Genomic DNA, 19421 nt, shown 5'->3' on the forward strand with positions numbered 1-19421 from the left:
GCGCGCTCACGTTTGGTTTCGATTTGGTACTTTCCGTGTTTCGGCATTTTGGCAAATTTTTGCGTCGCCACTGGCTACACATTGCATTGCACCCTCGCCTTTATCGTTTCCCTTACTCCCCTTCCTTTGCCTAGCCCCACCATGGGCCCCTTCCTCTCCTTTTTATTCTCACCTGACGGTTGTTTCTGGATCCCCATTCTAATCCATTTTTCCGTCACCTCCACCCTCCTCCTCCTCATTTTATTTGCACCCCCACCATTTCTGATGTCACCACTTCCTATCCGCTTCCGTCGCCGATCCGTTGACTACCACGTGCCACTGCTGATATCAGCAAAGCCCCGGCGGCCGGTTCAAATAGGGCAACAGGTCCATCTTCATGACGTCGATCTACCATCATATACTATCAAAACATCGGTTGCTCGTCTTGCCTGGTTGGAGCGTGGGTGGGTAATTTTTGAGCTGGAGAAGGTTCATCCCCTTGCGTTGCCCATGTTCATCGCTGTCCCATTCACTTGGGTACACTTATCATTTGTCCATCGTCTTCGCTACAGCTACACCTACCACACGCTGCCTGGGACTCACTTGTTCCAAATTGGAACTACTCCTCTCCCTCCCTCGTTTGATCAGGTGGTCCAACACAACCAGTCCATTGGTAAGGCCATGGAACTGTCAGATTTGGACTAGGTGGTGGACCGGTGGCTCCAGTTTCTTTTTCTTCAGCAGAACATTCATTTACAGTGCGATTATTTTTGATTTTTGAATCATTTTTATGGACACATATTTTTTTAGAATGCCTGACTGACAATAAAGGAACTGTGTTGATACTGATAGTGTTTTGCCTTGCCCTTTTTTTTACTGCATCTTCCCATGACATCATGATTTTCCTGCTCTCCTTTTGCTATTGGACTTTACTTTATGGCTGTACAAACCTGTGACATTACTCACAGCATTTATTGTTCTATCCCTTTCTTTTCCTTTTTTTGACAATCTTATCCTGTACTACCTACGCAGGATTCGTCAGCGTACATTCCTTCCTTCATATTCTTTCTCATTCTTTTTGCACAGCTATACTGTGCATAGCCTACTTTTCTTTTACTATATAAACCCCTGTATTTTACCTTGTAAAAGAAAGGAAAACACAAGAAATCCAATCCAGACTTCTTCTCTACTCTCAAGTTCACTACTCTGCTACTTGTGATCCAGTGTGGTCACAACACTTCCCACTTCTACCATTGTTAACTGCTGTCATCGTCACTCGTCACTTTTGAAAGTGATTGTCATCCCTTTCGATTAGAGTCCTTCTGAGCACTACAGTTTGTGCGTCAGGAGCCTGCTATCACTGGGAACCTCATCACCTCATCATCCTTGTTGTTCTCAAACCTACCTTGTGCTATGATTAGCAAGGTAGTGCTTGTCTATACTCGTCACAAAGCCCCTATCCTTCTATAAAATCAACTATCCCTCCTCCTCAAAACCCACACTCATACACCTCTGGGTTTTACTTTGAAGGATCTTTATACGTACCACCCCACAAACAACCAGACCACTCCACTGTTCTAGGAGGCAAAGCCCATAAACAAGTTCCGTGGAATCTGGGAGGATTGTGTGTTAGTTTGTTTTGTGTGTGGTTTTCTAACTGCAGTTCTCATCATCGACATTGATAGGAAAGAATACTGTTTGACAGCCGCCGGCCAATTCCGATCGACAAACAAGCCTTCCACGGGACAAGGGTTTACTCGCTGTCACTTCAACAAAACTACCATGAACTCCGCATTCCAAAAACAACTTTCCGACATTGTCAAAACTATCAGGTCGATCCCGTTCAACGCCACCGTGGAAGCAGTAAAAAATAAGCCGAGCAATGTCGAGGCAAAAGCACTGTTTTGGCAACAAGAGGTGAGCGGAAAATCACGCTGGGCATTTATTTACTAACCTTCCTTTGTAGAGCTTGCTGTCACAGGAGTTCAATAAAGCTGAGGTTCTCATGCCAAAGGTCCGTGAGATGCCTCTCTACAAGACCTTTATGAAGAAGGTCGAGTATGTCCGGGAAATGGAAACAAAGGAGGACGACGCCATAGATGAAGAGGAGGATGATGACATGGAGGAAGAGGTCCCTCCGACGGTGAAATATCAGGTAAGTCAAGACGAATTGCCACAAGTGCCTTTAAAGCTGACCGAGAATACTACAACGACAGAGTCCCGGTCAAATACCACAAACACCAATGGTAAGTAAAATTCGCTGTCGGGTAAAATTTATGTAACCTAAACACGCAACAGACGAAAATGGGTCCTCCTCGAATCCGGATCCCGGCCAGGAAAGTCTCGTCAAAGGGGAAGGAAAGGGAGAAGGAGCCGGAGAGGATCAAGCCGAGATATAGACAAGTGGAAGTGGTGATCACGAAAAAAAGGTACGCGCAGAACGTCCCAAGTCCGTCGAAGGACAAAGGCAAGACGGAGGCGGAAACCCCCTCCAAGGGAAAAGGAAAGGCCAAGGAAACCCCCTCCAAGGACACCATCACCCCGAAGAAGCAATCAAAACCAATTCCTTATGTGAGTGGTCACTTGTGTAACGTACTGGAGTGAATTGACTTTGCAATATAGATAATACCCTGTGCGGAATGCCTCAGCGATGTGAAGAAAGAAGGGCCGCTGTGCTGTGTGAAGGAATTCGACAATCCGCGGGGAACGTCATGTATACCATGTCAAAGGAAACGAGCGCGCTGCTACTGGAGGTCCTCGGAGACTCGAAAAGCACTATTAAAGCATCAGTGGACCGAAGGTAAGGTTGCTCTTCTGGGCATGCCATGTATAGCGTACTTCAACCTTTATTAGATTCATGGGCCCCACCGTCCAAGGAGGAGATAGAGAAAATGGACCTCCAAGAACTCCTCGCAACACGAGTTAAGTGCGCTGAGATGTCTCTTATGGCGGCAGAGACGCTTTGGGATTTAAGTAAAATTCAAAAGAAAAAATTAAGTACTTGATAGGGATACTGGTTTCATGACTTTAATTATAAATACATTGTAACTCGATAGCCATTGACATAGATGCCTGTACCTTATCTTTGGACTGAACAGGTAAAAAAACGTAACCTGAAATTACAATCAACGGCTGAACACCGGAATAGGAATAAGCGGTAAAGTCAAACCAATTGGTAACTCCGAGGAGATGCATGTTCATATTTGCTATGGCACGTTATGCTCAAAATGACAAAGGAACGGCAAATAAACATGGGAGTAATAAATGGCCATCTGAACCGCCTGAACACCCTTAAAGGTCTGAACCCTTGTGTGTCTGACCCATCTGAACCTCCTTGGAGAGGGTTCCACAGTTTGAACCGACTGGTTGAACCGTCTAAACCTTGGCCATGAGCCTTGTGAGGCTCCTCAGAGAGGATTCCACAGTCTGAACCATGTGAATCATCTGAACCTCCTGGGAGATGGTTCAACAGTTTAAACCGACTGTCTGAACCATCTGAGCCTCCTCGGAGAGCGTTCCGCTGTCGGAACCTCGCCCGTCTGAACCTTGCCCGTCTGAACCGTCTGAACCGTCTGAACCTCGCCTGTCTGAACCGTCCGTCTGAACCGTCTGAACCTTGCCCGTCTGAACCGTCCGTCTGAACCGTCTGAACCTTGCATGTCTGAACTGTCTGAACTGTCTGAACCGTCCGTCTGAACCGCCTGAACCTCCTCGGAGAGCGTTCCGCGGTCTGAACTGTCTGAACTGTCTGAACCGTCTGAACCTTGCCCGTCTGAACCGTCCATCTGAACCGTCTGAACCTCCTCGGAGAGCGTTCCGCTGTCTAAACAGCCTGTCCGAACCGTCTCAACCGTCTCAACCTTCGAGTACGAGTCGTAATCGAAGAATCTAATAGCTAGGGAGATAGAGTGGGTCTAGAAAGTGGTACAATTGTATTTGCGATTTGATGATTGGCTGATAAGCCCAGTCGGCTTTAATGCGGCTTCAGAACACATGCCGGGCTATCTTTACCCGCGGGCCCCAAACCCTAAGCATGAATGAGTCATGTAATCACCGCTGACTCGGCAATTGGTAATCCCTTGTCTAAGTATAGCACCTAGGCGAAAGAACGATGTGATACGGCGGTCTAGATCTACCGGCCCGGTTACCCCAGTCTAAATTTCGCCCTATCTCGGCCCCCATCTCAGCGGTTCTCGCCCAAGTAGTAAGCGAACTGGTCTTGTGATCGGTGACGCGTGTAAGTTCCGGACTTGTCCATAATAGGACCCCGTCGGAGTATGCAATTTAAAGCGCCGCTACTCTCGCCAGTTTGCATATATAAACCTCTGAAGATACCACTGATGAGGAATAAAATCTGAAACTGCTCATCTACCTCCATTGAGGGCAGTCTGGTATCTCTTCATCACGCCTCCAGCCCACCGATCTCACTCAGCCGCTTCGCGGCTTCGTTCGATCGCCACCTTAACTTAACCTTAACCCTTTGACTTGGTGATGATCGTGAAAAACTTGTTTTTTTTTGCATTTGTTTGGCTCTGTTTGACCTCGTATCGTTGTCCCCTTTGACTTGGTGGTCATTGCAAAAATCTCATTTTTTTCGTGTTTGTTTGGTTTCATTTGGTTCTGTATCGTTGCCCGGCATGTGTCACATGATCCCGGGGATATGTCCTAGTCGTCGTCCCTTTGACTCGGTGGTTATCGCAAAAATCTCATTTTTTTTGTCTTTGTTTGGCTTTATTTGGCTCTGTATCGTTGCCTGGTTTGTGCCACATGATCCCGGGCTTATATCCTGATTTGGTCGTGGGAACAGCTTCCCATATACGCCTGTCATGTGACCATCATACGGTCGCGAGGTTCTGCTGTCTGAACTTTCCCTGTCTGAACCGTTGTCGATGATGAGAACTGTTGTTAGAAAACCACACACAAAACAAACTAACACACAATCCTCCCAGATTCCACGGAACTTGTTTATGGGCTTTGCCTCCTAGAACAGTGGAGTGGTCTGGTTGTTCGTGGGGTGGTACGTATAAAGATCCTTCAAAGTAAAACCCAGTGGTGTATGAGTGTGGGTTTTGAGGAGGAGGGATAGTTGAATTTATAGAAAGATAGGGGGTTTGTGGCGAGCATAGACGAGCACTACCTTGCTAATCGTAGCACAAGGTAGGTTTGAGAACAATGAGGATGACGAGGTGACGAGGTTCCCAGTGATAGCAGGCTCCTGACGCACAAACTGTAGTGCTCAGAAGGACTCTAATCGAAAGGGATGACAATCACTTTCAAAAGTGACGAGTGACGATGACAGCAGTTAACAGTGGTAGAAGTGGGAAGTGTTGTGACCACACTGGATCACAAGTAGCAGTAAGAAGTGGACTTAAGATTAGAGAAGAAGTCTGGAATCGAGTTCTTGTTGTTTTTACAAGGTAAAATACAGGGGTTTATATAGTAAAAGAGAAGTAGGCTATGCACAGTATAGCTGTGCAAAAAGAATGAGAAAGAATATGAAGGAAGGAATGTACGCTGACGAATCCTGCGTAGGTAGTACAGGATAAGATTGTCAAAAAAAGAAAAGAAAGGGATAGAACAATAAATGCTGTGAGTAATATCACAGGTTTGTACAGCCATAAAGTAAAGTCCAATAGCAAAAAGAGAGCAGGAAAATCATGATGTCATGGGAAGATGCAGTAAAAAAAGAGCAAGGCAAAACACTATCAGTATCAACACAGTTCCTTTATTGTCAGTCAGGCATTCTAAAAAAATATGTGTCCATAAAAATGATTCAAAAATCAAAAATAATCGCACTGTAAATGAATGTTCTGCTGAAAAAAAAGAAACTGGAGCCACCGGTCCACCACCTAGTCCAAATCTGACAGTTCCATGGCCTTACCAATGGACTGGTTGTGTTGGACCACCTGATCAAACGAGGGAGGGAGAGGAGTAGTTCCAATTTGGAACAAGTGAGTCCCAGGCAGCGTGTGGTAGGTGTAGCTGTAGCGAAGACGATGGACAAATGATAAGTGTACCCAAGTGAATGGGACAGCGATGAACATGGGCGACGCAAGGGGATGAACCTTCTCCAGCTCAAAAACTACCCACCCACGCTCCAACCAGGCAAGACGAGCGACCGATGTTTTGATAGTATATGATGGCAGATCGACGTCATGAAGATGGACCTGTTGCCCTATTTGGACCGGCCGCCGGGGCTTTGCTGATATCAGCAGTGGCACGTGGTAGTCAACGGATCGGCGACGGAAGCGGATAGGAAGTGGTGACATCAGAAATGGTGGGGGTGCAAAGAAGATGAGGAGGAGGAGGGTGGAGGTGACGAGGAGGTGAACTAAAATGGGGACCCAGAAACGACCGTCGGGTGAGAATAAAAAGGAGAGGAAGGGGCCCATGGTGGGGCTAGGCAAAGGAAGGGGAGTAAGGGAAACGACAAAAGCGAGGGCGCAATGCAATGTGTAGCCAGTGGCGACGCAAAAATTTGCCGAAATGCCGAAATGCGGAAAGTACCGGATGGAAAAGCAAAGGTGAGCGTGACTGGATTGCCTAATAGAGGTGGTGCTGATCAGCCACAAGTTCAAAAAGGGCAATATTAATTACTATTCCACGTGGCACTGTGCCTGTGTGGCGCAAAGGCGAGTCTTTTTGAATATTTGCTTCGTTATTGACACCTGTCCATGCTACCAATCAACTTTGGTGCATGACATCCACGGACAACTTGGAATTGCAACTGTCCCCAGTTGCTTCCATAAAGGTAGGGTCATAGGGAATGAAACATGGCAACACATTGAAGGGTCATGTCAGCATAAAATTCGTTCAGGTAAGTCATTAATCGTTATCTTCATCATCTGAGTCGTTATGCTCATAGTCAGGTTCATCTTCTGGTTCATCTAGGTCGTTATCATGGTCATCCAGTTTGTCCAAGAGTGGCATAGAGTGGCGGTTGAAATAGGGAAGTAGGCGAAATGCTGCAATTCCTCTTCGTGATACTGATCCATCCATTTCTTTTAGAACATACGATCCTCCTTTAGTACGTCGCACAACTTCATAAGGGCCATTGTAACGAGGCTTTGCTTTACGATCCAGCTCTTTCTCAACCTGAGTATTCCGCACTAGAACAAGCTCTCCAGGTTGGTATTCGTTCTTGAACATCCTTCGTGCATAGAGTTTCTCAAACTGGGCTTTAGATCTGAGACGAGTTTTGCGTATAGTGAGTGCAGCTTGTTGCAAATCATCCTGTCTCTTTTCTAGTTGACGAATGCGCAGAGCAATGAGGTCTTCTGTTGACATTGCAGTATGGAATCCATGAACAAGGAAAGTTGCTTCTGTCAGATCAAATGGTAGGACTGGGTCAACTCCGTGCAACAGATAAAAAGGGCTGAATCCAGTAGAACGACGAGTAGTGACCTTGTCTGCAAAGAAGGCATGATGGACCTTGGTTGGCCATAAATCGACATTCCCTTCACAGGACTTGACAAGTGCTTCTCTTATGACGAAGTGTCCACACTCAACAACACCATTTGCCTTGGAATTGTAGGGAGAAATGCGAATATGAGGGATCTGGTAACGTTCCACAAGCTCTTCAAATGCTCCTTTGACTTCGCTTCCATTATCTGTGACAACTTCTCCTATAGCTCCATAGCGACAGATGATTTCTTCCCAGAAAAAGCGAGCAAGATTATGTGCAGATGCTTTCTTCAATGCTCTTCCTTCTGCAGCAAGTGACAGATCATCTCTTGCAGCAACAAGATATCGATATCCTCTGGCCTTGGGCATGAGCATAATGTCGACATAGACTTTGGTGAAGATTGTAGGAGGTGATGAGATGGTAAGTGGGACTTCACTTTTGCGTACACTTCGGATCTGGCATTCATGGCAGGTGCGAATATGATGCTTGACATCCTGTAACATATGGGGCCAGTAAAAGCGCTCTCTGACTGTAGAGAATACACCATTGACTCCTCTGTGACCAAGCCTTTCATGTGCTTCAGTAAGGATGTGAAGTCGAAGGTCAGGATTGAAGATAACTTTGAGAGGAGGAGCAGAGTGACGACGCTTGAACATGCTGTCTCCTTTCAAGAAGAATTGAAGTGATCGCTTGACAAAACGCTTTTGAGCTTGAAGAGAGGAAAATATAGGCAGCTCCATAGTTTGAAGAAAGTGGAAGATTTGACGAAGGGTATCATACTGAGAAGAATCATTGGTAAGGAACGAAGGGAGTGACATAGGGTGATATGGGAGAGGTCTGGCAAGATCAACAAGAAGAGCGATATCATCAAGCCAATCATCTGATTCTTGAGCATCTTCAAAGTCTTCCTCTGTTGGTTGACGACGAGATAATGCATCAGGACCACGATGACAATCAGCAGGTATGTGAATGAGCTTGAAATCAAAGAGAAGGATGCCCTGAATCCAACGATTGATAGTGGCATTAGGCTGAAGATCTGGATCGTTGAGCATGCCTTTGATATACTTGGCATCCACCTCCACATGCAAGTGTTTTACTCCTGCAATGTAAAGGCGAAAATGACGAAGTGCTCTGAACAAACCATATAATTCTAGCTTGGGTTGACTGTAATTTGCCTCTCTATCATTCATGGGAATAGAGCCATAGCGAGCTGGACGCTTCCTTCCATTTTCATCAAGCTGGGAGAGGATAAAACCAACAACAATCTTGCTGGTATCAACTGAAAGAACAACTGGGTTGTGTGACGAATAATTTATAGGGTGAAGTGCTGGTGCAGAAGATACTGCATGCTTCAGAGCATCAAATGCTTCTTGTCTGCGTTCATCCCATTGAAATTCAGCTCCTTTGCGATACAATTCTGTCAAGGGGCGTGCAAGAGCAGAGTAATTGCGGATCCAAATGCGAACTGTGCCACATAGACCAAGAAAACTGCGAACGTCTTTGGGAGTCTGGAGAATTGGCCATTTAAGAATCTTGTCCACCTTGGTACTGTCAGGGAGACGACCTTCTGGGCAGCATACTTGTCCAACAATCACAACTTGAGGACGACATAACTGAGTCTTCTTTCCAGAGAAAGTTCCGCCAGCATGACCAACTCTATGCATAATGCGATGAACGTCAATGGCATGTTCCCATATAAATCTACGAATGCCAGGGTTGCCAGGAATGGTCTCTGGGTTGCCATCTGCATCTTCATAACGAGAAGTAGGTCCTTTGATTGGGAGGTCATCAACAAAGATATTGGCAATATGCGGAATTTCGTCTTGCAAGATGAAAGTCATGCAATTCTGGAATTCTGGAACGGAATTGGTGAATCCCATAGGCATAGAAGTAATCCTCAGAAGTCCTAGTGGCGATAGAAAAGAGGTAAGGTCATGACTGTCAGGGTGCACTTTCCGAGCATCAAATCCCCAAAAAAGATCAAACACAGTATAACATTGAGAACCAGCAAATGGCTCCACAAAGTCGTCAAGGATAGGTGGTACTCCTGAGTCTTTGATAGTGACTGCATTTAGTGGCTGAAGATCATGGACGATGCGAATCTTGCCATTCTTCTTTTGAACGCAAAACCACTTAGAGCGATAAGACGACTGGCTAGGCTCATAGACTCCAGCTTTGATTTTGTCTCTGAGCAATTCTATGACTTCATTCTTGATTCCAGGAGGAATAGGAATGTTCTTGTATTCCCAAGGGACATGTGGGAGAACAGGTATGACGTAGGGAGAGAAGTAGTCTTCTCTGAACGTTCCTCTGTCAGTTTCCTCGAAGGCAAGACTGCGCTGATTGAGTATCATGATGTGAGCGAAAAGCTTTTCTTCTTCTGGCCATAAGAATCCATCAGAGTTTAGCTTCATTTCGTCATAAAGGCGCTCCTTGGTGAGCTTCGGCGTGGGAATGAATTCTGGGGGAAGGACAGGAAGGGGTGGGAGCGAAAGGAGTGGGTCTTCTGGAAATGACCGAGTGACACGTGCGTCTTCTGGGAATACTCCAGGAACAGGTTTGACTTTGCGATCAACACGTTTGTAAGCTCCAAAACTCGACCAATCGGGTGCTGGTACAGGTATAGGGTCCACAATGTCTATCATGTAACTAGGGCTAAAACAAAAAGTGTTCAAAGAAGGAAAGTGCCGTGGTAGTTTTGCGTCATCTCGGACCGAATAGGATAGGGATGAGGTCGGAAGTTTTACAAGGGGGGAAGGAAAAAGATCAGATAAGAACGAAAGGGGAACATAGACAATAGAAAAAGAAGTTGGTACAAGAGTAAAGGAAGGAAAAACCGGATAACATAGAAATCCAAGAGGCCATTTTGTTCAAGTAATAGATATATAACAAGAAAGAAGAAAAAGGGAAAAAGTGGCATATGGTCCAAGAGCGCTGAATGGAGTGTTAAGTAAGAAAGGAATATAGAAATGTATCACCAGCATCTACCTCAAACTTCAACTGTGGCACTAGCAAGTACCTCAGTGCTGGTGGTGAATGTGGATGCACTGGATGGATGAGTTGTCCTGTTGTGGAGGTGAATAACCTCAACACGTTCTTGTCGACAATAAGCGCGAATATGAGGGAAGACAAAACCGTAGAAAAGGGTGAGGACAAGTAACACTCCCACCACAATCTCGATGATGAGAGCTTCTTTAGTAATATGAAACCCTTCGAGCCAGGACATGTTAGGTGCTTGTAATGCTCTATGTAAGCATTTATGATGGAGTGAAGATGTGTTAGAATCGGGGTAGAATTTCTGGCACTGGTGTGAATAATTGATAATGGCTGAGCTGATGGTGACGTGGGAAAATGATAATAGTGATGCATGGAAGTTCGAAGATAAGGAGTAATATCGGATGATATATTGATGGAAGGTTGATGCTCCGCTCCTATTGTTGTGGAGAAGGATAAGTGAAGGGGCAGTGAGGATTCAATCTCCCTTTCATCCTCTTGACTATCATTGCAAATAGTATGCATGAGTGTGCGATTATGGTGCATGAGTGTGCGATTATCAGGAGAAATTGACGAAGCAATAGTAGCATTGGTAGAGGATGGTGATGGGGGTGAGTCACTGATATTTGATGGTAACTGTTGACGCGAATATGGGGGTGGTGATTCAGAATCAGTGGATGAGTCATCATTAATTAATCCATTTATATGATTGTGTATCGGCTCCGAATCGGATTCTTGTATTACCTCCACCGTCACATTGACTTGACCATTCATATCACGTGATGGAGGTCCATTTATATCTTCATCAGTGGGAATTGGAAATGACTCTGTTTGAGGAAAGAAGCGAATATGTGCAGTTCCTGAGCGACTGATAATAGATTGTGCTCTTCCAGGTCCATGATTCTGGTCAAATCGCAAATGAGCATGGAGTAGGACATAATCTGCATAAAGGTTGTGGTTTTCATCGAAGCCATGGTGTCCTCTCATGACATAGTCTGAAGTTATTGAGAGTGAGCTCATGTTGTGACGATATTGAAGGTTGTTCAGTAGACCAAAAATAGCAGACCTTTCATCTTCCCTGATTGAGCGAATATGGTCAAAGAATGTTTCGAAGGTACTGGCATTGGGGATAGGGATGGAGGCTTCAATAGTTTCTTCTAGACGAGTCTCCAGGTCTTCCAGTGCTCTGAGAGTACTAGAATTTTCGATTGAACCAATTGGGGAATGATCTGGAACAGGCACAGCTTCTTCTTCTGGGGTGACACTTTCAGCAGCAGTTTCCGATTCACCGGTATTTCCATCTAGATCTTCTCCATTGAAGTCATAGTCCGTGACTAAGAAGCTGGATACTGTATCGGATACTCCAGATACTGGTTTGACATAGTGAATAGGACGATGATCTGATGATACCTTGACTTCCAGAGCAGGGTTTTCGATTTTGCCATCCTTCCTGAAGACGAGATAAGTGCCATTAAGTCTCTCTTCAATGCTGACATAGTTCCCATGCGTCCATGGTCGTCCAAGAAGTAGATCATATCCAGTGTCTTTCCCAACAAAGATATTGGCATAAGTTTTGACTTCTCCGCAGTATAAAGCCACATTGTTGACTAGACCATCAAGTCTACCAAATCCTCCATTGGCATCTTTGACTACAGGTCGAATACTAGTATCCATGGGAAGGCGAATGAGATTTTCCCAAATAGTGCGACTGACTATATTGAGAGCAGACCCTGAATCAACAATTGCTGAAATAGTTTCGCCATTAGAGGTAACAGGGACACGAATGAGGTCGGCATGAGTGATGGCAAGAAGTGATTCAGCTGTCAAGCTTTGGGGCTTGTTGTCTATTCCAAAATTAACGCGCTTGGGTTTCATCATTTCTTGGAGATTCTGGGAAACTTCTTTTGATAGACCAATGACATTACCAATAGATAGTGGGATAGGGGTGCTGAGAATTTGATCAATGATGGCTTTGGAGTCAAGATTCTGTGAAAGAGTAGATGAAGTCTTGAGCTGTTTCTTCTGTTTATCGGCAGGGGGATTCTTCTTGGTGTTTTGGGAAGCATCTTCCATGATTACATCGTCATTAGTGGGATCAAAGATAGGCTGTGCAATATCAAAGATGTGTGGCTTTGATGGGGCAGGTGCTATGGTTGGAACGGCAGGCTTCTCTTCTTCTTTCTTCTTTCCTTTTACAGCTTTGGCCCAATCTGGTTTAGGAGGAATGTAGACACCATCAAAGACTTGCTTGCGCTTCTCCTTAGACACTCTGTCTGGACGATCCACTGCATAGACAGGCTCTTCATCTGAATCAGAATCAGAGTCAGCTACTTCAGCAATGGACATAAAAGAAGTCGTAGTGAGGAGGTTAGACTTGGGGATAGTGCGATGTACAGCAGTTGCTATAGGTTCCTCTCTTGATCGCATGATTCTAGACCCATCAGACATGACAAAGCGACCAGTGTCATCCTTCTTGACAATTCCCTTTGACAGTAAGTCAAGCATATCTGCACATTCATTGACTCCATGACCAGTTTTTCCGCATCCATAGCAAAGGAAGGGAACACGAGGTGCTGTAGGCAGAGTGGCAGTGGGTGGAGCAGTAGGCTGAGTGGGTAAGTTGCTGCTTCCTTGAGAGGATCGAGATGGTCTGGCTGACTGGTTCATGAAAGTGGGAGGGTGAAGTATAAGTCGAGCATCAGTGTCAAGCTTGATAGCACGATAGTAGAGCAGAGGATAGTTAGGATCTTCAATTGTCATAGAACCCAACTTCTTGATAAGGGTTTCTACTTCATCCTGTTTGACAGCAGTGTGCTCTTCTTCGTCTAAAGAGTGAAGGGTTTTCTTCGACTTGGAAGGACTCAACAACTTTCTCTCTTTCTCTGTCTCAGAGGTGCGCTTTTTGTCTTTCTTCTGCTTGGTGGTTTTCCTGATATAACGAGGTGGTTCTTCCTCTTTGTCAGAGTCAGAAGAATTGTCCGAAGAACTGGAAGAGTTTTCTGAATCCGAGTCTGAATCCGAATCATCAGAGTCAAAATCTTCATCATCAAAGCGATCTCTGCGAAGGACATGCTCTACAGCCTTGACAACATCATCAAAGACAAAAGGCTGGGAGAGATCAAGGGTAGGATCTCTCTGTAGAAGTCTATTTTCAACGCGATGACGAAGGATTTTGGGTAGTCCTTTCCAGAAGAAGCGATTGAATACGTCCTGAGTGATTTTGGATTTGGCAAGAAGCCATCCTCCAACACGAACATACTTCCTCATGTAGCTCTTGAAATCGTCCAGAGAGCCCATTTTCTTCTTGTGCGAAGCATCGACCAGCTGTTTAAGATGATGCTCTTTAAATTTGGCCTCTGCTTTTGCAGCATCAAAGTACTGGAGAATTTCGTCTTTGAGACTGTTCCATGAGGGCGTAATGAAGTGCTTCATTCCTTCAATAATTTCGCGAACATATGTGGAGCAGTATTGGAGAATGCTTGAGCATTTTTCATCGTCAGCAGTGACATTGTTTGCATGACAGATGCGCTCATAGTGGAGAACAAAATCCCTGACACGAGTATAGTCTCCCTTGAACTTCTTAGGAGCATAACGAGTGCCAGGAATTGGCATAGTGATGACTGAGAGAGTAGTAGGTTGATTCATAGTGAAAAGTATAGGGGGTAAACGCGAAGCTTGCTGAGTAGAAGCTGGTACAGAAATTGAGTTACTGGAAGAGAGGGATGGGACAGATAAAGCAGTGGGTGAGATAGAAGGTGTAGATGATAAATTAGACAGTGATGGCGATGAAATGGTTGGTATTTAGCTTGAAGGAAACCACCCCTCGCGGTGGGCTCCAATTGTCGATGATGAGAACTGTTGTTAGAAAACCACACACAAAACAAACTAACACACAATCCTCCCAGATTCCACGGAACTTGTTTATGGGCTTTGCCTCCTAGAACAGTGGAGTGGTCTGGTTGTTCGTGGGGTGGTACGTATAAAGATCCTTCAAAGTAAAACCCAGTGGTGTATGAGTGTGGGTTTTGAGGAGGAGGGATAGTTGAATTTATAGAAAGATAGGGGGTTTGTGGCGAGTATAGACGAGCACTACCTTGCTAATCGTAGCACAAGGTAGGTTTGAGAACAATGAGGATGACGAGGTGACGAGGTTCCCAGTGATAGCAGGCTCCTGACGCACAAACTGTAGTGCTCAGAAGGACTCTAATCGAAAGGGATGACAATCACTTTCAAAAGTGACGAGTGACGATGACAGCAGTTAACAGTGGTAGAAGTGGGAAGTGTTGTGACCACACTGGATCACAAGTAGCAGTAAGAAGTGGACTTAAGATTAGAGAAGAAGTCTGGAATCGAGTTCTTGTTGTTTTTACAAGGTAAAATACAGGGGTTTATATAGTAAAAGAGAAGTAGGCTATGCACAGTATAGCTGTGCAAAAAGAATGAGAAAGAATATGAAGGAAGGAATGTACGCTGACAAATCCTGCGTAGGTAGTACAGGATAAGATTGTCAAAAAAAGAAAAGAAAGGGATAGAACAATAAATGCTGTGAGTAATATCACAGGTTTGTACAGCCATAAAGTAAAGTCCAATAGCAAAAAGAGAGCAGGAAAATCATGATGTCATGGGAAGATGCAGTAAAAAAAGAGCAAGGCAAAACACTATCAGTATCAACACAGTTCCTTTATTGTCAGTCAGGCATTCTAAAAAAATATGTGTCCATAAAAATGATTCAAAAATCAAAAATAATCGCACTGTAAATGAATGTTCTGCTGAAAAAAAAGAAACTGGAGCCACCGGTCCACCACCTAGTCCAAATCTGACAGTTCCATGGCCTTACCAATGGACTGGTTGTGTTGGACCACCTGATCAAACGAGGGAGGGAGAGGAGTAGTTCCAATTTGGAACAAGTGAGTCCCAGGCAGCGTGTGGTAGGTGTAGCTGTAGCGAAGACGATGGACAAATGATAAGTGTACCCAAGTGAATGGGACAGCGATGAACATGGGCGACGCAAGGGGATGAACCTTCTCCAGCTCAAAAACTACCCACCCACGCTCCAACCAGGCAAGACGAGCGACCGATGTTTTGATAGTATATGATGGCAGATCGACGTCATGAAGATGGACCTGTTGCCCTATTTGGACCGGCCGCCGGGGCTTTGCTGATATCAGCAGTGGCACGTGGTAGTCAACGGATCGGCGACGGAAGCGGATAGGAAGTGGTGACATCAGAAATGGTGGGGGTGCAAAGAAGATGAGGAGGAGGAGGGTGGAGGTGACGAGGAGGTGAACTAAAATGGGGACCCAGAAACGACCGTCGGGTGAGAATAAAAAGGAGAGGAAGGGGCCCATGGTGGGGCTAGGCAAAGGAAGGGGAGTAAGGGAAACGACAAAAGCGAGGGCGCAATGCAATGTGTAGCCAGTGGCGACGCAAAAATTTGCCGAAATGCCGAAATGCGGAAAGTACCGGATGGAAAAGCAAAGGTGAGCGTGACTGGATTGCCTAATAGAGGTGGTGCTGATCAGCCACAAGTTCAAAAAGGGCAATATTAATTACTATTCCACATGGCACTGTGCCTGTGTGGCGCAAAGGCGAGTCTTTTTGAATATTCGCTTTGTTATTGACACCTGTCCATGCTACCAATCAACTTTGGTGCATGACACCGTCTGAACCTTTGAGTACGAGTGGTAATCCAAGGATCTAATAGCTAGGTTAACTTAACCTAGCATCTTGCGAAATTACCTAGCCCTCTCTCCTTAGTGGGGGGTAATCTGGTCACTATCGCTTCCTCTTCTTCTCGACAGCTACAACCACCTCGCAACCTAACCTGAACTGTCTGAACCTTCGAGTACGAGTCATAATCGAAGAATCTAATAGCTAGGTAAGGAGTCTCTGGTGAGTACATAGTGTTCGAGCTGATGTCTTGATTAAGTTTCGGACAACCATCAGGATGATTGAACCATAATTGCAAGATATGGGCGGGTAAATGTGAGTTGCGGCCCCCTAGAAATCAACTCACTGCACTAGCGTGTTGGCGGCTACGAGAGATCTTAATACCATCATCTTCTTTCATGCAGAAAACCTCATGCAATAATTGAGCAAAAGTCCAGTGAGCCTGTTTATCAATTACATCTAAAATGAGTTGTATTTTCTGCTGACGTGTTTTATGCTGGGAACCAGCTTGAGGCGTTGGCCTTGATGGTGTAGGTGTGTTGGGTTGAGTAAGGAATGGGGTGGGGAGTTGATTGAAAGAAAAGGGGCAATGATTGAGACTCAGAGTGGCTACGAGCTGAGCTGATAGGGGTTGATATTGGTGTCTGAGGGAATGGAGGAATACTAGAAAGATTAGGGACTGAAATTGTATGACCGAGACAATGAGCATTGTCCGCCATGTTTCGTTATGAGAGTAGATTCTCTCAATAGGGGCTTGATCTCTTGATCTTATCGCAGCGCCATACCACAATTTTCAGCACGTGTTTGTATTACTAAGGTAAAGTACATCATAAAACCGTTATCGCCGATGGCTTGAGACCAAAGGCCTGAACCCTCGCCAACCGCGGCAGACCTTCTTTTCCGGAACTTCTCCCTTCCGGATCGATGGTCTGCTTATAGGAGACTATACATGCTCTAAGACTCTCCTTGATTTCCTGATGTGGGTACCGGATGCCCATAGGGCTATTTATAAACACCGTAAAAACATATGACCAGTTGATGGTGATTCGGATAATTGCGGGTCCCAGAATTGACCGCCCATATGGCATCAAACCATATCTATGAATTTGCAGTGCTTTCAGAACAGTGGTCGTCCACTCGTTGAAGTTGTTCACTTTGTTCTGACTCTTACTCACTTTTTTTGTTGATCGAACTTAACAATGGACCTCGTCGCAAAGAACAAGGAGACGGATATCGGGAAAATCTCACTCTATAGTACGGTTTACTTCTCATCCCTTGCATCTCTATCTTATCCCACGGACAGCCCTTAGTGCATTTGTCCCACTGTTGGAAGAGAGGAGGACTGAGATAGAAAAGATCGAGAAGAAGGAATTTCAGTATGGCGAACGCTATAGACATTACGTACGTTCCTCTTGTCAAAGTGTCACCTATAGTCTTACAGTGTTTCGTTGCTCAAAGTTAGACGTTTACTATCCTAACCAACCGTCTGTTACTGCTAACGCAAAGACGCCCATATTATTCTTCATATACGGAGGTGGATTCAACACTGGCTCACGTATCTTGCCACAACCATACTCAATGGGTTATCGCTCCCTCGGCTCCTTCTTCGCCCAGCGAGGCTTCATCACGATCATCCCCGACTATCGTCTCGTCCCCGAAGTGCGTTTCCCCGCAGCATCTGAGGATGTCCGTGATGCTATAACCTGGGTATCGAAAAATGCACAGACAATTAGCACCCCGTCCATAGAACCAGACGTTGAATACATGTTCGTCATGGGCCATTCTGCTGGGTCTGTTCACCTCAAGATCATGACTCTATATCCCGATCTTCGGCCGACTGTGCCTCCCCTGAAGGGCTTGATATTCAGTGCTGGTGCATGGTTCTTCAATCCTCCTGGGACTGATTTGGAGAAGGGTCCGCTGAGATTTTATTTTGGTGCTTCAGAGCTGATGCGGGAGAGAGAGCCAAGAGCTTTGTTTAACTTGCTATCGGATGAGGAGGTGAAGGCCCTTCCTGAGATACTTTTGGTCGAGGCGGAGAGAGAGCCGGGTTGGCTAAAGATGACGGGGGCGTGTCTTAAAGAAGACCTAGAAAGACGGCTTGGTAAACAAGTGAAGAAGATCGTTGGCGAGGCTCATAATCATATCAGCCCTAATTGGGCATTAGGGTCTGGTCAAGGAGAGGAGTGGGGAGAAGAGGTTGCGAGATGGCTTAACGCAAGGCTGGGAACTGAAAACTGAAGGAATAATGTCGAGCACAACTGTTTTGGTATGTAATTCATTAGTGTTGTATTGGACATCCGCTTTTGATTTCAAGTTCTTTACTTCCTATGATCAGTGGGTGGACCTTTCTATCATAATTTGCTGAAACTGACAAAAAAACCTAGTGCAAATCACTAGCTGTTTGTTGTATAAATTACGTGAGTTTTTTGGAGTGAGTTTCATTCGCTGATAACTGGCAAGAAAGAGGCATCCTAAAAAGGTAAGTAGAAAATCAATGCACGTGATATAAACGCGTTCCTACTTTGGGTGGAACGTTCAAGGTCACTAACGTCGTCGCCATGTCGCACTCTCGTTCTCGAACAAAAACCCGCTCGCCAGCAATTCCCGCCCGTCTTCAACCCAGATCTCCTCATCCCTTCCTGCCACCATCTCACTATGCTGCTGCCGCTGGCATACCGTATCCTGTCAACGTCAATAGACCTTCATATGATATTAAAGAAGCTGTAGCAAATGGTGGTAACTCGATGTCCAGCTCCAGTGCACTCAGCCCATCTTGGAAAAACATGACCACGCCCACTGGTCACTCAGGGCATCCATCGCCTTCAGAGGCCTCGTCTTTCAGTCCCAATTCGTTCAATCACGATGCACCATCAGCTCGTGCGAATCGCTTGTCTATTCAGTCTGTCCGCAGTAAGCGCAAGAGCCAAATCGAGGGCTTGGGCATGTTAGAAGCTCAGCTGCTTCCATCTCTACGGGATACCGTTGATCGCATGACTAGGCCTCCTTCAGGCATGTTCTCTCCATCGTTGGCTTCTGGCGGCGTCGATGCGGATCGTACGGGATCTGCCAATTGCTCCTCCATCTCTTCCTGCTCTTCACTCGCAAACTCATCCGACTCGCGCCAGCATTCGCGCAACTCCCAGTCTACGCCAATGAACCATATCCACCATGATCCCGCGAGAAGCGTTGACTCTACAACCTCATCCATGCGTGTGAACCCACCTACACCAAAGTTAAAACCAAAGCCCATTCTAAAACCGCACCTCCAATCACCCGCATTCAGCCATACCCAAAGCCGTCGATCGGGTTCTAGCTCTGCCGCTATTGCGTCTGCAGGGTCTCACGACATGTCTCTTCGATCAAGGAAATC

General features: G+C 45.6%; 7 protein-coding genes across 7 annotated transcripts; 3 read left to right on the forward strand and 4 right to left on the reverse strand.

The window, feature by feature from the left end:
- Positions 1-1761: 1761 nt before the first annotated feature.
- Positions 1762-2984, forward strand: SERLADRAFT_444119 (uncharacterized protein; the record flags this gene model as incomplete). The annotated part of the gene is made up of 6 exons (XM_007324759.1): positions 1762-1896; positions 1946-2134; positions 2196-2225; positions 2278-2550; positions 2602-2779; positions 2833-2984. The coding sequence occupies 6 exons, from the start codon at positions 1762-1764 to the stop codon at positions 2982-2984; spliced, it is 957 nt and encodes a 318-aa protein (XP_007324821.1).
- A 468-nt stretch (positions 2985-3452) lies between these two features.
- On the reverse strand, positions 3453-4357 carry SERLADRAFT_412235 (uncharacterized protein; the record flags this gene model as incomplete). Its single annotated transcript, XM_007324760.1, has 3 exons — positions 3453-3893; positions 3991-4006; positions 4194-4357. The coding sequence occupies 3 exons, from the start codon at positions 4355-4357 to the stop codon at positions 3453-3455; spliced, it is 621 nt and encodes a 206-aa protein (XP_007324822.1).
- A 5573-nt stretch (positions 4358-9930) lies between these two features.
- Positions 9931-10089, reverse strand: SERLADRAFT_404292 (uncharacterized protein; the record flags this gene model as incomplete). The annotated part of the gene is made up of 1 exon (XM_007324761.1): positions 9931-10089. A coding segment is annotated over one exon (159 nt), but the record flags the coding sequence as incomplete, so codon positions are not given.
- A 167-nt stretch (positions 10090-10256) lies between these two features.
- SERLADRAFT_404293 (uncharacterized protein) lies at positions 10257-10922 on the forward strand (the record flags this gene model as incomplete). The annotated part of the gene is made up of 2 exons (XM_007324762.1): positions 10257-10318; positions 10373-10922. 2 exons carry the CDS (start codon positions 10305-10307, stop codon positions 10542-10544), a joined length of 186 nt encoding a protein of 61 aa, XP_007324824.1.
- A 1215-nt stretch (positions 10923-12137) lies between these two features.
- SERLADRAFT_404294 (uncharacterized protein) lies at positions 12138-12521 on the reverse strand (the record flags this gene model as incomplete). The annotated part of the gene is made up of 1 exon (XM_007324763.1): positions 12138-12521. A coding segment is annotated over one exon (199 nt), but the record flags the coding sequence as incomplete, so codon positions are not given.
- Positions 12522-13249: 728 nt separating this feature from the next.
- Positions 13250-13990, reverse strand: SERLADRAFT_353358 (uncharacterized protein; the record flags this gene model as incomplete). Its single annotated transcript, XM_007324764.1, has 1 exon — positions 13250-13990. A coding segment is annotated over one exon (741 nt), but the record flags the coding sequence as incomplete, so codon positions are not given.
- Positions 13991-17106: 3116 nt separating this feature from the next.
- SERLADRAFT_481120 (uncharacterized protein) lies at positions 17107-18491 on the forward strand (the record flags this gene model as incomplete). The annotated part of the gene is made up of 4 exons (XM_007324765.1): positions 17107-17302; positions 17352-17449; positions 17507-18385; positions 18436-18491. 3 exons carry the CDS (start codon positions 17248-17250, stop codon positions 18287-18289), a joined length of 936 nt encoding a protein of 311 aa, XP_007324827.1.
- Positions 18492-19421: the final 930 nt, after the last annotated feature.

This window comes from Serpula lacrymans (assembly GCF_000218685.1).
Source record: "Serpula lacrymans var. lacrymans S7.9 unplaced genomic scaffold SERLAscaffold_22, whole genome shotgun sequence".
Classification (NCBI taxonomy): Eukaryota; Fungi; Basidiomycota; class Agaricomycetes; order Boletales; family Serpulaceae; genus Serpula; species Serpula lacrymans.